This window comes from Lolium perenne, chromosome 2 (genome assembly GCF_019359855.2).
Source record: "Lolium perenne isolate Kyuss_39 chromosome 2, Kyuss_2.0, whole genome shotgun sequence".
NCBI lineage: Eukaryota > Viridiplantae > Streptophyta > Magnoliopsida > Poales > Poaceae > Lolium > Lolium perenne.
The window spans coordinates 108,646,329-108,673,010 of record NC_067245.2 but is presented as its reverse complement, the minus strand read 5'-3'; the positions used below and the strand labels follow the sequence as shown (position 1 = coordinate 108,673,010).

The following is a 26,682-nucleotide window of genomic DNA, read 5'->3' as shown; positions in this document are numbered from 1 at the left end:
TTGAAACCATTGCCTGATAATCTTAAGTATGCTCATATTGATGATAAGAAAATATATCCTGTTATTATTAGTTCTAAGCTTTCAGAATTTGAAGAAGAAAGGTTATTGGAAATATTGAAGAAACACCGAGGAGCTATTGGCTATACTCTTGATGATTTGAAGGGGATTTCTCCCTCTATTTGCCAACATGCTATCAATATGGAAGATGATGCAAAGCCTGTTGTTGAACATCAGCGTCATCTAATTCCGAAGATGAAGGATGTGGTAAGGAATGAGGTATTAAAACTTCTTGAAGCTGGTATTATATATCCTATTGCTGATAGTAGATGGGTTAGTCCTGTGCATTGTGTTCCTAAGAAAGGAGGAATGACTGTTGTGCCTAATGATAATGATGATCTCATCCCTCAAAGAGTAGTTGTAGGGTATAGAATGTGCATTGATTATCGAAAAGTTAATAAGGTTACTAAGAAAGATCATTACCCTTTACCCTTTATTGATCAAATGTTAGAGAGGTTGTCTAAAAATACTCATTTTTGTTTTCTTGATGGTTATTCTGGGTTTTCACAAATTGCTGTTAAAACTAAAGATCAATAGAAAACCATTTTCACTTGTCCTAATGGAACTTATGCTTATAGACGTATGCCTTTTGGTTTATGTAATGCTCCTGCTACTTTTCAAAGATGCATGTCTGCTATTTTTCATGGCTTTTGTGAGAATATTGTAGAGGTATTCAAGGATGATTTTTCTGTCTATGGGAATTATTTTGATAATTGCTTGCGAAACCTCGATAAAGTTTTGCAGAGATGTGAAGAAACTAACCTTGTTCTTAATTGGGAGAAATGCCACTTTATGGTTAATGAAGGAATTGTATTGGGACATAAAATTTCCGAGAGAGGTATTGAAGTTGATAGAGCTAAAGTTGAAGCAATTGAGAAGATGCCCTATCCGAGGGATGTTAAAGGTATTCGTAGTGTTCTTGGTCATGCTGGGTTTTATAGGAGATTTATTAAAGATTTCTCCAAGATTTCAAAGCCTCTTACTAATCTTCTTCAAAAAGATGTACCTTTTGTTTTTGATGATGATTGTAAGGAAGCTTTTGAAACTCTAAAGAAAGCCTTAACAACTGCTCCTGTAGTTGAACCTCCTGATTGGAACTTACCTTTTGAAATTATGTGTGATGCTAGTGATTTTGCTGTAGGCTCTGTTCTTGGACAGCGGGTAGATAAAAAATTGAATGTTATTCATTATGCTAGTAAGACTCTTGATGCTGCTCAAAGAAATTGTGCTACAACTGAAAAAGAATTATTAGCTGTAGTATTTGCTTGTGACAAGTTTAGATCCTATATTGTTGATTCAAAAGTCACAATTCATACTGATCATGCTGCAATTAGATACCTTATGACGAAGAAAGATGCTAAGCCATGGCTTATTAGATGGGTACTTCTGTTGCAAGAATTTGATTTACATATTATAGATAGGAAAGGTGCTGATAATCCTGTTGCTGATAATTTATCTAGATTGGAAAATATTACTTATGATCCTGTTCCTGTTAATGATAGTTTTCCAAATGAACAATTGGCTGTAATAAAGGTGAGCTCGCGAGATAGTCCTTGGTATCCTGATTATGCTAACTTTATTGTATCCAAGTACTTGCCTCCAACCTTTTCAGCTCAGCAAAGGAGGAAATTCTTTTATGACTTGAGGCATTATTTTTGGGATGACCCACACTTATATAAAGAAGGAGTGGATGGTATTATGCGAAGATGTGTTCCCGAATATGAACAACAAGAGATATTGAGTAAGTGTCATGGTAGTGCTTATGGAGGACATCACGTCGGAGATAGAACCGCACAAAAGGTTCTACAATCAGGTTTTTATTGGCCAACTCTCTTCAAAGATGCAAGGAAGTTTATTTTATCTTGTGATGAATGTCAAAGGGTTGGTAATATCTCCAGACGCAATGAAATGCCTATGAATTATACTCTTGTTATTGAACCATTCGATTGTTGGGGATTCGACTTCATGGGTCCTTTCCCTTCTTCAGAAGGTAACACTCATATACTTGTCGCTGTTGATTATGTTACTAAATGGGTGGAAGCTATACCCACAAAAAGTGCTGATGGTGAGACTTCTTTAAAAATGCTTTTAGATATTATTTTTCCTAGATTTGGAGTACCTAGATATATTATGACTGATGGAGGTTCTCATTTTATTCATGGTGGTTTTAGAAAAACTCTTGCTAAATATGGTATTAATCATAGGATTGCTTCCGCTTATCATCCTCAAACTAGCGGGCAAGTAGAATTATCAAATAGAGAGATTAAATCTATCTTGCAAAAGACTGTTAATAAATCTAGAAAGAACTGGGCTATTAAATTGAAAGAAGCATTATGGGCTTATAGAACTGCTTATAAAAATCCTATGGGTATGTCACCGTATAAAATGGTTTATGGGAAAGCTTGTCATTTACCTTTAGAACTAGAGCACAAAGCTTATTGGGCTGTAAGGGAACTTAATAAAGATTTCAAACTTGCCGGTAAGAAGAGATTGCTACAATTGAGTTCTCTAGATGAATGGAGAAGTGAAGCATATGAAAATGCTAAACTCTTTAAAGAGAAAGTTAAGAAATGGCATGATAGAAGAATTATCAAAAGAGAATTTAATGTTGGAGATAAAGTCCTATTGTATCGGTCTCGTCTCAGATTCTTTGTAGGGAAATTGCTCTCAAAATGGGAAGGACCATATGTCATTATGGAGGTGTATCGTTCAGGGGCAATTAAAATTAGTTCTCTGCAAGGTGATGCCACACAAGTAGTGAATGGACAAAGACTCAAGCACTATATTTCTGGAGATTCTTATAATGAAGATGTTGATGTTATTCAAGTGGTAACTCCAGAAGCTTTCATCAAAGGTCAAATTGACAGTTCTGCAGAGTTCGACTTTGAATAGGTAACAGTACTGGTAATAAAAAGTCCGCGTTTAACTTTCCGAACTATGTTATTGCTATTTTCGGAAAATATGAAAAATTATGAGATCGGAACGGAGTGGAGGAGACGCACGAGGGCGTGCCCCCATAGGCCGGCGCGGGCCCCAGCCTGGCCGCGCTGCCCTATGAGGACACCGCCTCGTTGTCCCTCTCCGACTCTTATTCGACCTGGTACTTTCCTTCTATCGTGAAAATTTCTGCTATATAATCCCCCGGACCCCTGGAGGTCCGTATATCGTTTTCCCGTCGTGTTTTGTTTCGAGCTGTTTTCTGCCAGGGTCTGTTTTGATCTAGAAGCACCATGGTCTCCAACAACAAGGACAAGGAGCCTTCGGAGGAAGTAAAGGAGATGTCATCAATGAAAAGGAAGCGGGAAACTGTGGGGAGTAAGCCAATCTTGGTGGGATCGGTTAACACTGGACGTTCTTTTTCTCATAACCTGCAGGGACCTCTACTGCCTGCTCTTAGCCTCAACTCTTTCTCTTGTGTTGAGGAAGCACTACGGGTTACCGATGAGTTTTGTGATCAATACCGTGCGCTGAGAAGGGAAGTGGAGATACTTCTTGAGGAGAACAACCGACTTCGCAGAATGTTGGAATATTACTCAATTCCTATCACAAGGCCGCCACCGCCACTTTCAGATAACAATGAATCTCTTCGAGTCTTAGTGCAGAATTGCCAAACTGAGAAGCTGAAGCTGAAGGAGATCTTTAAGGATGGGAGGAACGGGCCATCACCGTCACCACCGAAGGAGTAATTCATCATCGGTATTGGCATCCCCTTGGTTTGTTCCAAGCTTGGGGGAGTGCCGCGGTATCACATCATCACTGTCTTTTACCTTTTTATTATCAAGTAGTGTCATATCATGAGTAGGGAAGTTATCATATAAGATGTGTTGCGGTATGGAAGTATCTCTCTTTAGTTGGTTATCTATGTATCCCTTGGTGTGAGTTATCGTTATGGAATATTAATGAGAAGTTTTATCATTTACATATTGCACATCTTAATTTAGTTTGCAATCTCTATTATGTGATTGATCTTGTTGTTAGTATTGGTATCACTTTGGGAGCATTGATTAAATCTATTTGGTTTTGGCAAACTTAGCATTGGTCAATAGCAACAACACTTTGAGTTTAAGTAGAGAAGAAATACATGTAGATATGTTGTTTCATTATCTTTCTTTCTTGTTAGCTATGAGCTTAGTATTCTGAAGTTAAAATTGTTTGCGCTTACAAGGGAGATGCATGATTGTTTCTATCACCTGTATATTTGTTTGCTTCCCTCAACTCTTATGCTTGCTAATTAACCTTGCTAGCCAAAGACTTGTACTGAGAGGGAATGCTTCTCGTGCATCCAAACCCTTAGACCAAACCTATGCCATCAGTGTCCACCATAACTACCTATTATATGGTATTTTGCGCCATCCCAAGTAAATACTTCATGTGCTACCTTTAAACAATTCAAAAGTTATCATCCCTTATTTGTGTCAATGTTTTATAGCTCATGAGGAAGTATGTGGTGTTTTATCTTTCAATCTTGTTGGGCAACTTTCACCAATGGACTAGTGGCTTCATCCACTTATCCTATAATTTTGCAAAAAGAGCTGGCAATGGGGTTCCCAGTCCCAAATTAATTAACTTTCGTAATTTTACAAATAGACACTCCTTCATGGTATGAGATTGTTGGCAGGCACCCGAAGATTCGGTTAGCCATGGTTTGTGAAAGCAAAGGTTGGAAGGAGTGTTAACCAAAAATAAAACCTTATGGGAGCCGCTCTTTGAGAGTTTGTCTGGCAAGGGGGTTAGAGTACCCGCTACCAGTCGTTGACAACAACAAACACCTCTCAAAACTTTACTTTTATGCTCTCTATATGATTTCAAAACTTGAAAAGCTCTAGCACATGATTTAATTCCTGCTTCCCTCTGCGAAGGGCCTATCTTTTATTTTCATGATTGAGTCAGTAAACCTATTTCCCTCTATCTTAAGCAAGCAATTGAGTTGTTGTGATCCAACCATCTATATTGTGATATATTTAATCATGCCTTTTATTCTTCCTTGTTTAGTACAAGTTGTATCTGATGAATATAGCTTTGAAGATTATCGATGATTATGAGAAGATTATTATGATTGAGTATGCAAATTTTGCTATAAGCCTTAATATAAAAGCGCTGCTTGATAAATAAGTACAATCTGTTAAATGTTCTCTGACCAAGAACAAAGTTTGCCATCACCAATTATGATTTCCTATGCACCTTTATTTGTGATGTCCTTTTACTTGTTTCAAGTTGAATCATATTTGGGAAGTTGTTCACTAGAATGCCTTGTGTGAATTAATATGATGCTTCTTGTCCGTATTTTATTTATCGACTCTTCACTCCATAAACATGTGGTCTTGTTTACTGAGTTCAGTTTCGCTTGGGGACAAGCGAAGTCTAAGCTTGGGGGGAGTTGATACGTCCATTTTGCATCACTATTTTATATCATAATTTACTGTTATTCATTGATATATTTCATATTTAGAGATGATACTTATGTTATTTCATCTATTTTGCATGTTTCATGATTATTGGAGAATCGCGCACCGGAGTCAGGATTCTGCTGGAAAAAGCACCGTCAGAATGCAATATTTCGGAAGATCAGCAATTGACGGGAATTATACTGAAAATCCTATTTTTCCAGAAGGCGGAGGGAGCCAAAAGGAGGAGCCGAGGAGGGCCGCCATGGGCCCCCCTCATAGGCCGGCGCGGGCCCTGCCCTGGCTGCGCCGCCTTGTGAGGAGGGGGCCCACAGCCCCCTCTGGCCTCCTCTCCTTCGCGTACTTCTTCGTCCCAAAAACCTAAGCTCCAGAGGATAGTCGCGAATATACATAGCCGCCTCTGAGGGGCGGAAAACACCAGAGAGAAAAGAGCTCTCCGGCGGGCAGGAATCCGCCGGGGAAATTCCCTCCCGGAGGGGGAAATCGACGCCATCGTCACCGTCATCGAGCTGGACATCATCTCCATCATCATCACCGCCATCTTCACCATCATCACCGCCATCTCCACCGCTGCACATCATCACCGCTGTAACGATTCGGGTTGGATCTTGATTGTTTGATAGGGGAAACTCTCCCGGTGTTGATTTCTACTTGTTATTGATGCTATTGAGTGAAACCATTGAACCAAGATTTATGTTCAGATTGTTATTCATCATCATATCACCTCTGATCATGTTCCATATGATGTCTCGTGAGTAGTTCGTTTAGTTCTTGAGGACATGGGTGAAGTCTAAATATTAGTAGTGAATTATGGTTGAGTAATATTCAATGTTATGATATTTAAGTTGTAGAGTTATTCTTCTAGTGGTGTCATGTGAACGTCGACTACATGATACTTCACCTTTATGGGCCTAGGGGAATACATCTTGTACTCTTTTGCTAATCGTGGGGTTGCCGGAGTGACAGAAACCTAAACCCCCGTTGGTATATCGATGCAGGAGGGATAGCAGGATCACAGAGTTTAAGGCTGTGGTTAGATTTATCTTAATTACTTTCTTGTATTTGCGGATGCTTGCAAGGGGTATAATCACAAGTATGTATTAGTCCTAGGAAGGGCGGTGCATTAGCATAGGTTCACCCACACAACACTTATCAAAACAATGAAGATTAATCAGCTGTATGAAGCGAAAGCACTAGACTAAATTCCCGTGTGTCCTCAAGAACGTTTGGTCATTATAAGTAAACAAACCGGCTTGTCCTTTGTGCTAAAAAAGGATTGGGCCACTCGCTGCAATTATTTCTCTCGCATTTTACTTACTCGTACTTTATTTATCTGCTATATCAAAACCCCCTGAATACTTGTCTGTGAGCATTTACAGTGAATCCTTCATCGAAACTGCTTGTCAACACCTTCTGCTCCTCGTTGGGTTCGACACTCTTATTTATCGAAAGTACTACGATACACCCCCTATACTTGTGGGTCATCATGGATCCAATCATGTATGGGCCAACGACAAGAGTCAAATTCAGCAAAGTGCTGATAGACAATGGGAGCAGCATAAACATCATGTACCGACACACTAAGCGGACGCTGGGCATAACAGAAAACATGCTGCAGCCAACCCACACAACTTTTCACGGGATTGTTCCGGGCTTGTCCTGCTCGCCTATGGGAAAAGTCCGGGTGGATGTGTCATGTGGAGGACGTGACAACTGCAGGGTCGAGAACCTACTGTTCGAGGTGGTGGATTTAGACAGTCCTTACCATGCACTGCTGGGGAGACCGGCATTGGCGGCGTCCATGGCCTCCACTCATACCGCATATCTCAAGATGAAAATGCCGACACCTCGTGGACCCTTAACTGTGATGGGAAACTATTCTCACTGGAAACCGCTTCTGCCGGATCCAACCTGGCGGAGTCGCTGGTGATAGCGGAGGAGAGGAAAAGAATCCAAACTGCTGTGGCGCTGGCTCAGTCCTCGCAGCTGAGCTTAGCGGCGATGAGCGGAAACTTGGGCACGCCAGCATTCAAGCCGACAAAAGAAACAAAGGACATCGTGCTGGACCCGGCATACCCGGAGCGTACCGTTTGTATCGGTGCCGGCCTGAGTGAGGCATAGGAAAGCGCGCTCGTCAGCTTCCTCCGTGAGAATCGGAACATCTAAAACTCTAATAAGAGATACTTACTATGATGAGGACAAGTTACCTGGGTTTAAAATGGAAGGATCTTTCTGGTGGAAGTCACATCTAAAACTCTTAGATACTTACAAAGCTCTTGCAAGATGTAATGTGGGTAATGGGAAAACTGCTCTATTTTGGACAGATCTTTGGAGTGACAATTGTTTACACCTAAAATTCCCACATCTCATCACCTTTGCTAAAAGAACGGACACATCTGTCAATACAGTGATGCAAATGGAGTTCCTTCAAGACATGTTTCATCTTCCACTTTCCCAACAAGCTTTTGCTGAGTTTGAACAATTGGAAAATCTATGTGATGCTACTCAACTACAAGCCATGTCCCATCAATCTGATTCGTGGAGTTATATTTGGGGCTCTGATAAATTCTCTACTACTCAGGCTTATAAATCTTTGATTGGTGTGCAACATGCTCCTAAGTTTTTCACTTGGATTTGGAAATCATCATGCCAAGAAAAACACAAATTTTTCTTCTGGTTGCTGCTACATGACAGGCTAAATACAAGGAATTTGCTAAAAAGAAAAAATTGTCATCTGCAATCATATAATTGTGCAACCTTGCAATGCAGTCAGGAAGAAACCTTAGTTCATCTTTTCTGGAGCTGTCCTTTTGCACGACAATGTTGGTCTTTCATTTGCCCTCAAATCTCAAGCCAACACTCTGTTTTGGAAGCTTTCTATGACATTAAAGAAAGGTTAAATCTGCCATTTGCGGTTGAGATTATCATGCTGGCTTCATGGTCCATTTGGACTATTAGAAACAGGAAAATCTTTGAAGGACAAGAACCATCTTTGTTAGCCTGGAAGACCGTGCTCAAGCAAGAGATTCATTTGCTCTCTTATAGAATGAAGAAGAAATGGGATGCAGCGTTCAGATCTTGGCTTCAATCTTTCATGTCATCCTAGCTTTAGTCTTTCTTTTAGTTTTCTTTAGTTTTCTTTTGTTTCTTCTCTTTTTTATTTTTTTCTTTTTATTTTTAGTTTTTCCACTGCTTGTGGATCTGTAAACTCTTTTATCTATTCATTTTAATAAAAATTGCAGTGGGGCTTTTATCCCCACTGTTTCACCTTCAAAAAAAAAAGAATCGGAACATCTTCGCTTGGTATACCGATGACTTGGTGGGGGTTCCGAGGGAGCTGGCTGAGCACTCTCTAAATGTCCGGAAGGATGCCAAGCCGGTGAGACAGCCTTTACGCCGGTTCGCTGAAGACAGGAGGAAGATCATAGGAGAAGAAGTGACAAAGTTGCTTGTTGCTGGTTTCATCGTGGAGGTGCTTCATATCGAGTGGCTGGCCAATCCGGTGCTGGTCGAGAAGAAAAAAGAGGAAGACCCCAAAGCTCCAAAGGTGTGGCGCATGTGCATTGACTACACCAACCTGAACAAAGCGTGCCCAAAGGATCCGTTCCCTTTACCCCGGATTGATCAGGTGATCGATTCTACTGCTGGTTGTGAGTTGTTGTCTTTTCTGGATGCCTATTCCGGTTTCCATCCAATCCCCCTGAAAAAGGAAGATCAAATAAAGACTGCGTTCATTACCCCGCACGGGGCTTATTGCTATGTTACCATGCCATTTGGGTTGCGCAACGCTGGTGCAACGTACCAGCGCTGAGTGCAAAAATGCCTGTTTGATCAAATCAGTAAAAACGTGCAAGTCTATGTGGATGATGTTGTGATAAAAACTAAGGTAAAAGAGACCTTGATCGATGATCTGAGGCAAACGTTTGACAACTTGAGAAGGTTCCGGATGAAACTTAATCCGGCAAAGTGCACCTTCGGTGTCCCTGCCGGCAAATTGCTTGGCTTTCTAGTATCAAGCCGCAGTATAGAGGTTAACCCGGTAAAGATCAGGGCCATCGAAAGGATGACTATACCGCAAGATCTTAAGGATGTGCAAAAGTTTACCGGAAGCTTGGCATCGCTGAGCCGGTTCATCAGCCGGTTGGGAGAAAAAGCCTTGCCGCTCTATGCTCTAATGAAGAAATCTGATACCTTCGTCTGGACCCCTCAGGCAGACGCAGCGTTTAAAGAGCTAAAAACAATGCTAGCCACTACGCCGGTATTGGCTTCGCCTTTGGAAAGGGAACCCATGCTGTTGTACATAGCAGTGACGAACCGGGTCGTGAGTGTTGTGGTTGTGGTAGAAAGAGAAGAGGAAGGAAAAAACCGTGCAGAGGCCGGTATATTACCTGAGCGAGGTGCTCTCCCTCTCAAAACAAAACTACACTCACTTACAAAAAATGACATATGGCGTGTTCATGGCCGCCACAAAGCTCAAGCACTACTTCGAGGAGCACCCGATGAAAGTGGTGAGTGAGGCACCTATCTCAGACATCATGTGCAACAAGGATGCCAGTGGCAGGATTGCAAAATGGGCAATTCAGCTATCACCTTACGTGCCGGTATACGAGAGAAGGGAAGCCATAAAATCGCAATCTTTAGCTGATTTCCTGGTCGATTGGGCGGAAATGCAATACAAGCCACCGGAACAAAAGATAGAGTACTGGAAGATGCACTTTGATGGATCCAAACTCAAAGAGGGTCTGGGTGCCGGTGTGGTTCTCACCTCACCTAAGGGAGATCATCTCCGGTATGTTCTGCAAGTACATTTCAGGGCATCGAACAATGTCGCTGAATATGAAGCTCTGATCCATGGACTCAAGGTCGCAAAAAGAAATCGGTGCACACCGGATCATTTGCTACGGTGATTCGGATCTTGTCGTACAACAATGTTCCGGAGAGTGGGACGCAAAATATGCCAACATGGCCTCATATCGGTTTCATGTGCAAAAGATTGCCGGATTCTTCGAGGGCTGTGAGTTTCATCACATACCGCGGGCAGAAAACGAAGCCGCGGATACTTTATCCAAGCTGGGCTCGTCCAGGCAAGAAATTCCTCCCGGAATAGCTTTGGCTCACCTAAGGGCACCATCAATCAAACCAAGTCTGGAATCTGAATCAATTTTCGTACCAGAGTCACATGTTGTGCCAATGGACATTGACGAAGGAAACCCGGGGACTGTTCCGGCAAACGCGGGGACTTCGGGGTTGATACGTCTCCAACGTATCTATAATTTCTTATGTTCCATGCTAGTTTTATGACAATACCTACATGTTTTATTCACACTTTATAATGTTTTTATGCATTTTCTAGGGCTAACCTATTAACAAGATGCCACAGTGTCAGTTCCTGTTTTCTGCTGTTTTTGATTTCAGAAAAGCTAGTTTACAAATATTCTCGGAATTGGACGAAACAAAAGCCCACGGCCCTATTTTCCATGGAGTGTTCCAGAAGACCGAAGAAGAGTCGAGGAAGGCCAGCAGGGGGCCCACACCATAGGGCGGCGCGGCTGTGGGTCCCCCCGCAGTGACATGTGGGGAGGGAGCCCCCTGGCTCCCCCGACTCTGCCCCTTCGCCTATTTATTCCTTCGTCCCCGAAAATCCTAGCACCGAGAGCCAAAATACTAGAACAGTTCCAGAGACGCCGCCGCCGTCAACCCTAACTCGGGGGGGTCAGAAGATCTCCTCCGGCACCCTGCCGGAGAGGGGAATCATCACCGGAGGGCTCTACATCACCATGCCCGCCTCCGTACTGATGCGTGAGTAGTTCATCCTTGGACTACGGGTCCATAACAGTAGCTAGATGGTTGTCTTCTCCTCTTGTGCCATCATGTTTAGATCTTGTGAGCTGCCTATCATGATCAAGATCATCTATTTGTAATGCTACATGTTGTGTTTGTTAGGATCCGATGAATATGGAATACTATGTCAAGTTGATTATTGATCTATCATATATGTGTTATTTATGATCTTGCATGCTCTCCGTTGCTAGTAGAGGCTCTGGCCAAGTTGATACTTGTGACTCCAAGAGGGAGTATTTATGCTAGATAGTGGGTTCATGTCTCCATTGAATCTGGGGGAGTGACAGCAACCCCTAAGGTTGTGGATGTGTTGTTGCCACTAGGGATAAAACATCAATGCTTTATCTAAGGATATTTGTATTGTTTACATTACGCACAGTACTTAATGCAATTGTCTGTTATTTGCAACTTAATACTGGAAGGGGTGCGGATGCTAACCCGAAGGTGGACTTTTTAGGCATAGATGCATGCTGGATGGCGGTCTATGTTCTTTGTCGTAATTCCCTAAGTAAATCTCATAGTAGTCATCATGATATGTATGTGCATTGTTATGCCCTCTCTATTTGTCAATTGCCCAACTGTAATTTGTTTACCCAACATATTATCTATAATATCTATAAAGTTCATCCCCACTAAAATGCAATTAATGTTTGCAAGCTCAAAGCTGGTGCAGCCACATCATCTTAATTATTTATGTCCGTGGGATATTGAATCTATGGTGGATTAGCTATCGCTCACAGCGCCATCTCAGTCCATAGCTCTGTCCAGTTATTTTCTCACTCTCAGGTATCATTTTTTGTACGGGCGTCTCGTCTCCTAGGACTCCAGAAAACTCTGCCCCTGTGTTTGCTCTCCCTTCCTCTTCATCTTCTATAACTCCAACCACATTGATTGACTCAATGCTTTCTTTTTGTCTCCTCCAAACGACCTCCTGCCTCCTTTAAGTACTGATCTGTGATATCCCCATCGTCTCCAGTCTCCACCATTGCTACCATAGCTGGGAGGCAACGCTGCTCGATTCTCAGCCACCACTTGTGAGCAATCCCCTAACTACTTCCACCTCAAGTTACCTCTCTGTTCTCCATGTCTTTTAATTTTTTTTATTCAGCAGGTTTCCATCGGGAAGATAACATTGAACATGAAGGATTTGCTTGTCTGGGTCATCCATGCTCATTACCTGCTGGTAATACGCTCGCTGGATGGAACGAGTCTCGCGCCCTTGTCGTCGCCGGCAATCCACTTTAGCCCGCTCGCGAAACCAGGCTGTTTCAAATTTCCCCCCAATCCCAATACTCAGGTCCTGTATTGCTACTTTATCCCAAAATTATCTAGCAGTGAGTACGTTGATTGAGTAAAAGATAATTTGCTATGTTCCAGAAAGATTTATGCTGCAGGCATAATTCAGAAGCACACACGTCGTACCTACATTCTAGACTTACTAGTTAAATACCCGTGCGTTGCCACGACTCTTTATTACATGTTTCTATGGAAAATAAAAATAAAATACGTGATATCTGGCACTCTCTGCAATTGGTTTTGAACAACCATCACGTACAGGGAGTATTGAACTATCAATCTCTCAAACTATAGAAACTATTCTCATGCGAGGTTGCTATCACCTCACAACAATGTTACGTAGTTGGCACCGAGTTACAAAGGGATTTTTGTTGCAATAACATTTTTCTACTAAAATACATTCGAGCATCTATATGAATTGCTAAGTGTCATTCACATGTCCTTCTTGTTCCTGTGATATGCGCAAATTTACGATGAACTCTTCCACTATGAAAATAAGCTTATATGTGAAAGAGAAAATGCTGTCTACGTTTTGCAGCATACAAGATGTGTAATGAAAGGGGTTAATTTTCAGCTCCTATTACTCAAAAGTTCTAAGTTAAAACCAATGAAAAGGGAGAAATAATGAACCAACAAACTGTTAGATACCAAAGTGACGGTGCTTGATACATTAACCTATAAAAAACATTAAAATTACTCTCCCGATATACTTACTTCAAACTGATTGAAGTATTCATGTGCAAACCTTTCTCTAAATAATCGACTCGAAATTTAAAAAGTGAAGACGACATCACAATAGGAAACTTGGATGAAGAGATTGGAACCAGCTTGGTCAACTCTATTTTGAAACACAATTGAAGGCCACACTAATACCATTGACTGACTAAAAACTCGAATGTCAGTGAGAAAATTTAGCACTTACGTCAACGCAGTGGTTACATGTTAACCATTATTATTCATACCAAAGTAGTAGTAGGAGATTCATTATGTATCATGCAGTGTAGACTCTACACATATTGTGTTTCCACATCTTTGTTCGTTCTTGCCAACATTGTTTTTTAGGTGTGACATGACGACAAAAGCGAGCTGAGAGTTGCCGTTGTAGCACCGAAGAGTTCCATGACCTACAGGTTTGCCATCATTAACATCCAATAAAACATATATACAGTAGAACACTATCATGGGCTTCAAAATTACCATTAGAGCTATGGTGTATGCTTTGCTTCCTATGTTCATGATTTCAAATATATAGATAAAAATGAACAAGAATCTGAAAATAGACCGAAGAACCAAAATAAGGTGATCCTTGTAGCATGATTACCAACATCCTCTAGCATGATGAGCTTAAACATTTTGTGCAGCCGTTGCTTGTTTCATGGCTTCTCAAAACCTGGGAAAAAGACAGATTACCCGATAAGTGCACAAAAGAGGTAATAACAACATATACAAACATAGCAAGGCACGTGCAAGAAGAACAAAATTTCCTAATCCAATACAGGGTTAATATCTACATGTTTATTCCTCACAATTTACCCCCTTCATTTTCATTTCAACCTCACTGTGCATCAACAACTTGAAATAATCCATCCCAAGGAACAAAGAAAAGGTAATTTGTGTAAATGAGTTCAGAAATTATAATTCAAAAGAAAAGATGGTACGTAACATGATAACCATGTAGGTGGCTCAAGCCATCCATGGTCAAGCTCCTTAAGGGCTCAAGCTGATCAACTCGTTGCCATTGTGGTCGACCATGTCGTCCGCCTCAATGTCTATTGTCATAGCCTCATCTCCAAGGTCATCTACAATGCAAGTCATTGGACATGTAATCATTCACGGTATAATCAGAGGGAGACCTGAAGAAATCTAAGGCTGAGATGAGGACCGTCAGTTTCTTGCATGGTACACATACAACCAGACACTTGAATTGTCAATATTAATTAACTCTTCATACTTGAAATCCAAAGAAAATGAAACCTGAACCGAAAAAAGCAACATTATTAACAAAATAATAAGCCACTCCCACCCTCGTACATCTGAACTTGATGATCGACCATGCCGTCCGCCTCAATGTCTGTTGTCATAGCCTCATCTCCAAGGTCATCTACAATGCAAGTCATTGGACATGTAATCATTCACGGTATAATGAGAGGAAGACCTGAAGAAATCTAAGGCTGAGATGAGGACCGTCAGTTTCCTGCATGGTACACATACAACCAGAACGGACAATTGAATTGTCAATATTAATTAACTCTTCGTACTTGAAATCGAAAGAAACTGAAACCTGAACCGAAAAAGCAACATTATTAACAAAATAGTAAGCCACTCCCACCCTCGCACAGCTGAACTTGATGATCGACCATGTCGTCCGCCTCAATGTCTGTTGTCATAGCCTCATCTCCAAGGTCATCTACAATGCAAGTCATTGGACATGTAATCATTCACGGTATAATCAGAGGAAGACCTGAAGAAATCTAATGCTGAGATGAGGACCGTCAGTTTCTTGTATGGTACACATACAACCAGAACGGACACTTGAATTGTCAATATTAATTAACTCTTTGTACTTAAAATCCAAAGCAAATGAAACCTGAACCGAAAAAAGCAACATTATTAACAAAATAATAAGCCACTCCCACCCTCGTACATCTGAACTTGATGATCGACCATGTCGTCCGCCTCAATGTCTGTTGTCATAGCCTCATCTCCAAGGTCATCTACAATGCAAGTCATTGGACATGTAATCATTCAAAGTATAATCAGAGGAAGACCTGAAGAAATCTAAGGCTGAGATGAGGACCGTCAGTTTCTTGCATGGTACACATACAACCAGAACAGACACTTGAATTGTCAATATTAATTAACTCTTCGTACTTGAAATCCAAAGAAAATGAAACCTGAACCGAAAAAAGCAACATTATTACCAAAATAGTAAGCCACTCCCACCCTCGTACATCTGAACTTGATGATCGACCATGTCGTCCGCCTCAATGTCTGTTGTCATAGCCTCATCTCCAAGGTCATCTACAATGCAAGTCATTGGACATGTAATCATTCACGGTATAATCAGAGGAAGACCTGAAGAAATCTAAGGCTGAGATGAGGACCGTCAGTTTCTTGTATGGTACACATACAACCAGAACGGACACTTGAATTGTCAATATTAATTAACTCTTTGTACTTAAAATCCAAAGCAAATGAAACCTGAACCGAAAAAAAGCAACATTATTAACAAAATAATAAGCCACTCCCACCCTCGTACATCTGAACTTGATGATGACAGTAAAAAAACCAATAGCTATACATAATAAGCGTACATGTTTTCATGCAACAAAAGAAGTAACCTTTCATACTGTAATCTTCTATCTCTAGAGTAGCCGTCTATCCATGAAAACATCTTATAGTGTCACAGCCTACCTACATCTGCGTAGTACATGGATGTGTATGGGGGAGGGGAGTGCACCTCAATATTGTTTCAAGTGTATATATTATAAAACAAAAATTGCCTATTTAAATAACAATTTGTTTACAGCCGATAACTGAATCTGTTATGATTTTATAGTACCATTAAACGACTTTTTTGCTTCTATGATCTGCTGAGTGTAGTTGACCTAGAAGAATTTTTGCTGCTGGAGAACAAAAGCAACATGAGAAAGCAAGAGAGGTTCAAGTTGGTCCTAGACATCAGCGTGATATCTACCATATTCGTACAAAGCTCTCTATGCACCAACAAAGATGTCTGTTTCAGACTTAATTGGTCCTTGAATGTCAAACTGGAGAGAATTCTACGTGTCAAATGTAAACAAGAAAGGGTTGAGCATATCATTGTACCTTAAAAGCGACTCAGATATGATGGGAAGGAAAGCGTAGGTATGAGGAGTATGCTAGCGCTGAGGGTACTTGCGCTGTGCAGCATGGATTCCACAGAGTGGTCAGTCGACGATCCGTGAGCGTCCTGTGCAGAACATATGCACAAAAATAAATTAGGTAGCCTGAATGACATAAGAAAAATAAGGACAAAGTCAAACTCTGAATTCTATTTGTTTGCTTGGGAAAAAAGCACTAAATTTGGAGGCTGTACATACAGTTGTTTGCGGTTGAGAGCTGGTGACATTGGCGTTGCTCAGCTTGCTCCCCTCAAGCACTCGCGGATAAAAAGAATATCATGAAAATTAAGTTCATAAGTACCTGCCGACAATAGCTAAACTATAAAGCATGTACGCATCTCCCCTGCTTTTGTGTGTGCTCGAGTAAGCAGGATACCTGCCAACAATTTACCTGTTTGGAGTAACAAATTTGCATTCAACCAAACGACCAGAAGCAACCTTTACACCGCCAACTGCAGCCTGGATAGATGCAAGCAAATAACAACAGGAGCATGTGTTGGCGCATCTTTTCTCGGTGAGAAACAAAGAGGCAGTTCCTTGCCGCTGGTTCTCCCGGATGGTCTAACGTTGCACCGATGAAAAAACATGCAGCAATGGCCGGGGTGGGACGGATGTACGAACCATCCTACCACCTCTAGCCATTTAATATAGTAGAGATGGTACAAACAAAAATCATTCAAAACTTTTTCGAGAAAAAAAAATCAGGGTGGAGTAGAGAGATATGGTTATGTAGACAAATGCAAAGAGTGAATAAAAGCAATGAAATTCCATACACGAGTGAGTTGTATGTCTCCTCCAAGTTTGACTCTGCTCGTGAGACATTCACAAACATTAAAGTTTGTGCATTACCTCCAAGCGAATCACTCATAAGCATTGTAACTTATGGTTCTGGTAAGGTTCAGAAGATAAATCACCATTAACACCATGAAGTTCAGGAACAGAGTTATTGATGCTTTGTGTTTGTTTCAATTATTCTCCTGCCGAGCCAGACTTTTTCACCCTCTCAGAACCAGCATGGTCAACGAAGCTTTGCTGTCAAACAGAAGAACACTGTCAATGTTACTAATTGATTAAGAAAATTAAATTACCATCTTATAATGTCCTTTCACGGCGAGGAGAAATTAAATTACCATCTTATAATGTCCTTTCACGGCGAGGAGAAATTCAATTTAGATGCACCGATTTGTGTATTCTGTATAAGAGATTGCATACAAAGATATAAAAAATGGACACTGACGCAATCATCAGACTGAATCGTAAAGGCAACAGAATGCCTCAGGTAGTGGCTCATTTCATCGAGCAATTTGAGAGCATAATACATGGAAGATTTACTACCTGATTGTGGAGTTAATGTCAGCCATCTGAGTCAACAGAAAGTGGCCCGCTCTGACTGGTATAGCAAGGGCTGTCGGAGGCCGGGTTGGCAGGCCGAGATTGGCCTCAACGCAGCACATCTTCTGGATGCCGATGTCCGGGTGCGTGTAGAGACCCTGCTTGGTCGTGTAACCGGTCCTCCACCGTCGGCCGCCGCCACGCTCCTCCTGGGCACCACGATACTGCTCGTGGGCCGCCATCCTCGACTCTCCCGGGACGAGAACGCCGCACTCGTCGACGCCGTGGCCTTCCACTTCCAGGTCGAGGCCAACCTGCTCTTCACCCAGAGGAGATGCCCTCATCCAACTCACCAGCGTGGATGAGATCGTGTCAGGGTGGTGTTCCTCCATGCCCCTGGGAGCGGAGGCTTGTACAACATCCATGTTTGGGTGGCTCCCTGTTGTGGATGCTGTGGAGAAGCCAAATCCGGCCTCCTCATGGGATGCGCGACCTTGGGCCACCTCCGCCTTGGACGAGATCCGACGGCCTCGCATGGCGAAGCGTGCTGTTAGGGGGAATCAGTTGTTGGATGTGAGATGGTGGGGGTGGCGGGGTGACCAACCGTGCGCTAATCGTGGGTTGAGCCTTTACATGATTTTCTGGCGTGGGGCGATCGGGGGAGAGTTTCTCTTTCTTTTTCCCAATTTTGTCTTGAGTAGGGACGGACGTACCAACCATCTCACCACCTCTAGCCATTTAATATAGTAGAGATGTCGTCCGCCTCAATGTCTGTTGTCATAGCCTCATCTCCAAGGTCATCTACAATGCAAGTCATTGGACATGTAATCATTCAAAGTATAATCAGAGGAAGACCTGAAGAAATCTAAGGCTGAGATGAGGACCGTTAGTTTCTTGCATGGTACACATACAACCAGAACAGACACTTGAATTGTCAATATTAATTAACTCTTCGTACTTGAAATCCAAAGAAAATGAAACCTGAACCGAAAAAAGCAACATTATTACCAAAATAGTAAGCCACTCCCACCCTCGTACATCTGAATTTGATGATCGACCATGTCGTCCGCCTCAATGTCTGTTGTCATAGCCTCATCTCCAAGGTCATCTACAATGCAAGTCATTGGACATGTAATCATTCACGGTATAATCAGAGGAAGACCTGAAGAAATCTAAGGCTGAGATGAGGACCGTCAGTTTCTTGTATGGTACACATACAACCAGAACGGACACTTGAATTGTCAATATTAATTAACTCTTTGTACTTAAAATCCAAAGCAAATGAAACCTGAACCGAAAAAAAGCAACATTATTAACAAAATAATAAGCCACTCCCACCCTCGTACATCTGAACTTGATGATGACAGTAAAAAAACCAATAGCTATACATAATAAGCGTACATGTTTTCATGCAACAAAAGAAGTAACCTTTCATACTGTAACCTTCTATCTCTAGAGTAGCCGTCTATCCATGAAAACATCTTATAGTGTCACAGCCTACCTACATCTGCGTAGTACATGGATGTGTATGGGGGAGGGGAGTGCACCTCAATATTGTTTCAAGTGTATATATTATAAAACAAAAATTGCCTATTTAAATAACAATTTGTTTACAGCCGATAACTGAATCTGTTATGATTTTATAGTACCATTAAACGACTTTTTGCTTCTATGATCTGCTGAGTGTAGTTGACCTAGAAGAATTTTTGCTGCTGGAGAACAAAAGCAACATGAGAAAGCAAGAGAGGTTCAAGTTGGTCCTAGACATCAGCGTGATATCTACCATATTCGTACAAAGCTCTCTATGCACCAACAAAGATGTCTGTTTCAGACTTAATTGGTCCTTGAATGTCAAACTGGAGAGAATTCTACGTGTCAAATGTAAACAAGAAAGGGTTGAGCATATCATTGTACCTTAAAAGCGACTCAGATATGATGGGAAGGAAAGCGTAGGTATGAGGAGTATGCTAGCGCTGAGGGTACTTGCGCTGTGCAGCATGGATTCCACAGAGTGGTCAGTCGACGATCCGTGAGCGTCCTGTGCAGAACATATGCACAAAAATAAATTAGGTAGCCTGAATGACATAAGAAAAATAAGGACAAAGTCAAACTCTGAATTCTATTTGTTTGCTTGGGAAAAAAGCACTAAATTTGGAGGCTGTACATACAGTTGTTTGCGGTTGAGAGCTGGTGACATTGGCGTTGCTCAGCTTGCTCCCCTCAAGCACTCGCGGATAAAAAGAATATCATGAAAATTAAGTTCATCAGTACCTGCCGACAATAGCTAAACTATAAAGCATGTACGCATCTCCCCTGCTTTTGTGTGTGCTCGAGTAAGCAGGATACCTGCCAACAATTTACCTGTTTGGAGTAACAAATTTGCATTCAACCAAACGACCAGAAGCAACCTTTACACCGCCAACTGCAGCCTGGATAGATGCAAGCAAATAACAACAGGAGCATGTGTTGGCGCATCTTTTCTCGGTGAGAAACAAAGAGGCAGTTCCTTGCCGCTGGTTCTCCCGGATGGTCTAACGTTGCACCGATGAAAAAACATGCAGCAATGGCCGGGGTGGGACGGATGTACGAACCATCCTACCACCTCTAGCCATTTAATATAGTAGAGATGGTACAAACAAAAATCATTCAAAACTTTTTCGAGAAAAAAAAATCAGGGTGGAGTAGAGAGATATGGTTATGTAGACAAATGCAAAGAGTGAATAAAAGCAATGAAATTCCATACACGAGTGAGTTGTATGTCTCCTCCAAGTTTGACTCTGCTCGTGAGACATTCACAAACATTAAAGTTTGTGCATTACCTCCAAGCGAATCACTCATAAGCATTGTAACTTATGGTTCTGGTAAGGTTCAGAAGATAAATCACCATTAACACCATGAAGTTCAGGAACAGAGTTATTGATGCTTTGTGTTTGTTTCAATTATTCTCCTGCCGAGCCAGACTTTTTCACCCTCTCAGAACCAGCATGGTCAACGAAGCTTTGCTGTCAAACAGAAGAACACTGTCAATGTTACTAATTGATTAAGAAAATTAAATTACCATCTTATAATGTCCTTTCACGGCGAGGAGAAATTCAATTTAGATGCACCGATTTGTGTATTCTGTATAAGAGATTGCATACAAAGATATAAAAAATGGACACTGACGCAATCATCAGACTGAATCGTAAAGGCAACAGAATGCCGCAGGTAGTGGCTCATTTCATCGAGCAATTTGAGAGCATAATACATGGAAGATTTACTACCTGATTGTGGAGTTAATGTCAGCCATCTGAGTCAACAGAAAGTGGCCCGCTCTGACTGGTATAGCAAGGGCTGTCGGAGGCCGGGTTGGCAGGCCGAGATTGGCCTCAACGCAGCACATCTTCTGGATGCCGATGTCCGGGTGCGGGTAGAGACCCTGCTTGGTCGTGTAACCGGTCCTCCACCGTCGGCCGCCGCCACGCTCCTCCTGGGCACCACGATACTGCTCGTGGGCCGCCATCCTCGACTCTCCCGGGACGAGAACGCCGCACTCGCCGACGCCGTGGCCTTCCACTTCCAGGTCGAGGCCAACCTGCTCTTCACCCAGAGGAGATGCCCTCATCCAACTCACCAGCGTGGATGAGATCGTGTCAGGGTGGTGTTCCTCCATGCCCCTGGGAGCGGAGGCTTGTACAACATCCATGTTTGGGTGGCTCCCTGTTGTGGATGCTGTGGAGAAGCCAAATCCGGCCTCCGCATGGGATGCGCGACCTTGGGCCACCTCCGCCTTGGACGAGATCCGACGGCCTCGCATGGCGAAGCGCGCTGTTAGGGGGAATCAGTTGTTGGATGTGAGATGGTGGGGGTGGCGGGGTGACCAACCGTGCGCTAATCGTGGGTTGAGCCTTTACATGATTTTCTGGCGTGGGGCGATCGGGGGAGAGTTTCTCTTTCTTTTTCCCAGTTTTGTGTTAAGTAGGAACGGACGTACCAACCATCTCACCACCTCTAGCCATTTAATATAGTAGAGATCATGTGTGTACCATTTTCTCTGGCTAACCAGCACACAAGAGGTTTACTCATGCTTATCATTTTTCACAGCTTATTAATGGTTGTCCCTCACAGCTTACAAATGGAAAAGAAAACTTGTTGCAGAAAATACTAAACCTCTTCCCAGTTGTTTTTTGGATGTATTGACTTCTTAGATGTTAGAACTACACATTTCCGGTCCAGTACTTTCTAGAAATGAATTGTCACTGTTATTGATTAATTTTATGCCTAGAGAGTGTAATTAAGACGTGGAACAATTTCAGCGTCAGATTTGTAGATGAAGGAGATACAGAATAGGAAATATAAAGGCCCAAGGTATGCACTGCGAGAGCTTACAGGCAAACATGTCATTTTAGCTATGTGGTTCTGGTCTCCTATTCTATGATCTAATTTGATGCTGCGGAAGGGGCATCTTGGAACATTAGTGACAACAATCTAAGGTTACAGCCTTCTAGCGAATGCACAGTCAACCACCAAGTCATGGATTCAGCAAATTCAGCGTTTCTGGGTTGCTTCTGAAGCCAGCAATTATAAACTTGGGATTTGTTCTTTTGAAGTTCCACTCCTATGACCACCGTGGTATTATTATTATTCTAAAGTGTGTGAGGTATTTTTGCTCTCAGCTTAAACACACGGTGAGCAGCAGGTCAAGTAATAGGAATGCAAGCCCGTGCAACTTTGTACAATTGAATTCCCCCGCTTAGATGATTTTACAGACTTGCTACATAAAGCCCCTTTGTATTTTCCTGATTACATTTCCTAACATGCCATGATCATTTCCCATTGTACACATCTTTTAGTTGCCACCCATGTATTTTCGCTTTAGTACCATACTCTTTAGCAGCATAGCTCTAATAAATTACTTCTGCTATACACGTTTAAGATTTTGTATATGTCATGTATGCTGCTCAGAACATTAAGCGTCACATTTGCGTTGTGTAAGAACTATTCCTCCATCCAACTATACATGATTGATATGCGTTTTTGTTTTGCTCTAACCGATCTTTTATGTGAATGGATGCATAGCATACTTATGCACGGCAAAACTACTTAATTCTGACATTTCAAAATGGTATTTATGTACACTCAATGATTTTGTGGAACACATACTTATGCACGGCAAAACTTATTTACTTAATTCTGACATTCAAAATGGTATCTATGTACACTCAATGATTTTGTGGAACACATATGCAGTTTCTGTTTTCTGATATAACTACTGATCAATTTTGTTTCCGTGAACTAATAAACATAGGATGATTGAGCATCATGTAACTTTACATTTTTTTCCATACTGAGCTAGGTTGCCCATCTCAAACATTTCAAACTGTTCATTTAATTTTTTTTGTGATTAATGTTCCATTGCTATGAATGCTAAGTATTGTGCTAACCTGACCTAATGGCAACATATTTGTTTGCATTATATGCATATATCGACTCTTTTCACGCACCTCATATCCAGTTTATGATCTTTGCACCTATTGTGTAATTCGCATGTCTTCTAACTTTACTCTGCATAAAAAAACTGTATAAATTCCCGCAACAACGTGCGGGGTATCACCTAGTTTATCTTATTGGAGAGACACCACTAGTGAACTGTGGACCCCGGTCCATTCTTTAACATCTGAAATACAACCTACTGCAATCATTGTTCTCTTTTGTTTTCTGCAAGCAAACATCATTTTCCACACCATACGTTTAATCCTTTGTTTTCAGCAAGCCGGTGAGATTGACAACCTCACTGTTAAGTTGGGGCAAAGTAGTTTGATTGTGTTGTGCAGGTTCCACGTTGGCACCGAAATCCCTGCTGTTGCGCCGCACTACACTTCTTCACCAACAACCTTCATGTGATCTTCATCTCCTACTAGTTCGATAACATTGGTTTCTTACTGAGGGAAAACTCGCTGATGTACTCATCATACCTTCCTCTTCGGGTTCCCAACGGACGTGTGCTTTACCGTCACAAGCAGCTACTTTTCTGGCGCCGTTGCCGGGAGATCAAGACACGCTGCAAGGGGAGTCTCTCACACCCAATCTCTTTACTTTGTTTATTGTCTTGCTTTATTTTATTTTCTATCTTGTTTGCTTTCTATATATCAAAAACACAAAAAATTAGTTACTTGTTTTACTTTATTTTGTTATCATGTCTAGTCCTGTACTTGTTACTCTGTCACCTGAGGAATTGATCTTTACTTTTAAACAAGGGGATGAGGAGAGTTTTAAAGAAGCTTGGTCTAGAATTTTTGATTCTTATGGTAAAACTGAACCTAAAATGATTCTAAGCCTGCTTCTTAGTAACTTTTATTTTGGGCTTATTCTTCGCTATAGATATGCTTTGGATGCTGTAGTGGGAGGAGATTTCCTTCACTGCGATGGGGATCAAGCTTTTAATGCCATAAAAAAATTGGTTGCATCATCTAGCTCAGCTAATAACTTTGATTCATCTCTTGCTAGCATTCATAATAGATTAAACACTCTCGAGACAAATATATCTTGTTTAAAAGAAGGGTATAATCAGATTCGTGAATATTATGATTATGTTCCAGTAAGCTTTGAACCTTCAATGTTGATCCCTACTATTTAGGTTGCTATTTGTGGTGAAACTTTTTATGCCCGTTGTGATATTATGTCTGAGTTTTGCCTTATGCCTAAAAGTATTTATGAATCTTTGAAACTTTGGGGACTTACTGAAGGTGGAGAAGGAATAACTCTTGCTGATAATTCTGTTATAATTACTAAGGGGATAGCTGAAGGTGTGTTCAAAAACCTTTCTTGGAAGAACGGTATCCACTGATTATCTCGTTATTGAATGTGTAGGGACAGGACAAATCACACTTGGAAGATCCCTGCTGAAACTCTTGGGAGCAATCGTAGATGTGGGAAAAGGCACTCTAAATTTTACCTCTACACCCGGATGCGGTCATGTATTCCCTAGACCAAAGAGTAAGAATAAGAGTAAGAGGGGTAGGCGTAAAGCCCTTGGTAATAATGTTAATGCTTCTTCTCTTGATGTTACTTGATTTTCACTTTCTGCGCCTAGCTGAAAGGCGTTAAAGAAAAACGCTTATGGGAGACAACCCATTATTTTATTTCTGCAATTTTTGTTTTATATTTGAATCAAGGTGCTTGTTACTACTGTATAAATACCTTTGTATCTTTATTTTCTTGCATTGTTATGCCAAGTTAAGTCTTTGATAGAAAGTTGATACTAGATTTGGATTTCTGCGCAGAAACAGATTTTTAGCTGTCACGAATTTGAGCTTTTCTCTCTGTAGAAAGATCGTAAAATCCTGAAAAAATTCATGCGTAATCCTCAGATACGTACGCAACTTTCGTTCAACTGGAGATTTTCCATCTAAGCATGTTAAGTGCCTTGAAAAAATTCGTCTTTACGGACTGTTCTGTTTTGACAGATTCTGCTTTTTATTTCGCATTGCCTCTTTTACTGTGTTTGAGTGGATTTCTTTGCTCCATTAAATTTCAGTAGCCTTGGGTAATGTCCAGAAGTGTTGGGAATGACTGTGTCCTTGCTGAACATGTGAATTTTTGATTATGCACTAACCCTCTAATGAGATTGCTTTGAGTTTGGTGTGAAGGAAGTTTTCAAGGATCAAGAGAGGAGGATGATATAATATGATCAAGAAGAGTGAAAAGTCTAAGCTTGGGGATGCCCCCGTGGTTCATCCCTGCATATTTCAAGAAGACTCAAGCGTCTAAGCTTGGGGATGCCCAAGGCATCCCCTTCTTAATTCATCGACAACTTATCAGGTCACCTCTAGTGAAACTATATTTTAATTCTGTCACTGTTATCACCAGAATTTGACCACGTCGGAGGTGGGCCACGATCAAGATAAGCTTGAAGGTTATGTATGGAGAGAATACGAAGATCGGCCTTATATGCAAAGTTGGGCTAGATTGCCCGTTTATCTGTAATTTATTAGATCGTATCTTAAGTTAGAAGTTAGAGTTTTACCCGTGCACGGTTAGGTGCACGTCCGAATTAGAAAGTCCGCCGGACTATAAATATGTATCTAGGGTTTATGGAATAAACAACAACACAACGTTCACCCCAAAACAAACCAATCTCGGCGCATCGCCAACTCCTTCGTCTCGAGGGTTTCAATCAGGTAAGCGACATGCTGCCTAGATCGCATCTTGCGATCTAGGCAGCACAAGCTCCACGTTGTTCATGCGTTGCCCGTACTGAAGCGTCTTTGATGGCGGGCAACGTAGTTATCATAGATGTGTTAGGGTTAGCATAGCTCTTCGTATAAACATGCTTACGTAGTGCAACCCTCGCATGTCTAGCCGCCCTCACGCCTATCTCAGGCGTGGGGGCGGCACCCTGCTTGTTCATCATCTAGTAGATCTGATCCGTTACGATTGCTCCTTGTTCTGCAAGGATTAGTTTAATATCTGCAATAGTTAGGCCTTACGAAGGGGGGGAGGATCCAGCGGCACGTAGGGTGGCGTTCGCAAGTCCTAAACAGGATGTTCCGATGATCAACGTCACGTTGGTTGTGTGGCCTTGTTTAGGATCGGCTTACGAGCACCGTGCGTGGCCGCGAGGCCCAACCTGGAGTAGGATGATCCGATTATGCGGTGAAAACCCTAAATCGTCGTAGATCTCATTAGCTTCATCTTGATCAAGCAGGATCACCAAGTATTCGTGCACCCCGTACGGATCATGGGTGGATCGGCTCTTTGAGCCGATTCACAGGATAACCTGAGAGCCGATCGAGGCTCTTATTTAATGTTTACGTGTATGCCATGCAGGAGCTAAGCGAGGCATCCCCATCACCTTCCTGACCAGGTATAGGTCAGGTGGCACGCCC

At 41.8% G+C, this 26,682-nt stretch overlaps 1 protein-coding gene across 21 annotated transcripts; it reads right to left on the bottom strand.

Moving 5' to 3' along the window:
* Positions 1 to 13,207: 13,207 nt before the first annotated feature.
* LOC127333674 (uncharacterized) lies at positions 13,208 to 21,813 on the bottom strand. Of its 21 annotated transcripts, XM_071826184.1 has the most exons (19): positions 21,079 to 21,811; positions 20,874 to 20,935; positions 20,177 to 20,817; positions 19,984 to 20,086; positions 19,730 to 19,853; positions 18,824 to 18,923; positions 17,819 to 18,616; positions 17,614 to 17,675; positions 16,875 to 17,515; positions 16,682 to 16,784; positions 16,428 to 16,551; positions 15,704 to 15,800; positions 15,543 to 15,620; positions 15,236 to 15,313; positions 14,929 to 15,006; positions 14,623 to 14,700; positions 14,263 to 14,398; positions 13,921 to 13,989; positions 13,208 to 13,723 (listed from the first exon to the last, which is right to left on the bottom strand). In XM_071826184.1, exons 12-17 carry the CDS (start codon positions 15,726 to 15,728, stop codon positions 14,307 to 14,309), a joined length of 429 nt encoding a protein of 142 aa, XP_071682285.1. In that variant the 5' UTR covers positions 15,729 to 15,800; positions 16,428 to 16,551; positions 16,682 to 16,784; positions 16,875 to 17,515; positions 17,614 to 17,675; positions 17,819 to 18,616; positions 18,824 to 18,923; positions 19,730 to 19,853; positions 19,984 to 20,086; positions 20,177 to 20,817; positions 20,874 to 20,935; positions 21,079 to 21,811; the 3' UTR covers positions 13,208 to 13,723; positions 13,921 to 13,989; positions 14,263 to 14,306. The 21 variants fall into 21 exon arrangements, with proteins under 21 accessions (XP_071682285.1, XP_071682289.1, XP_071682286.1 ...); XM_071826188.1 differs by lacking the exon at positions 15,704 to 15,800 and having other exon boundaries at positions 21,079 to 21,809; XM_071826175.1 differs by lacking the exons at positions 13,208 to 13,723; positions 13,921 to 13,989; positions 15,704 to 15,800; positions 20,874 to 20,935 and adding an exon at positions 19,007 to 19,103 and having other exon boundaries at positions 14,260 to 14,398; positions 14,631 to 15,006; positions 15,244 to 15,313; positions 15,521 to 15,620; positions 21,079 to 21,813.
* Between the last annotated feature and the right edge of the window lie 4,869 nt (positions 21,814 to 26,682).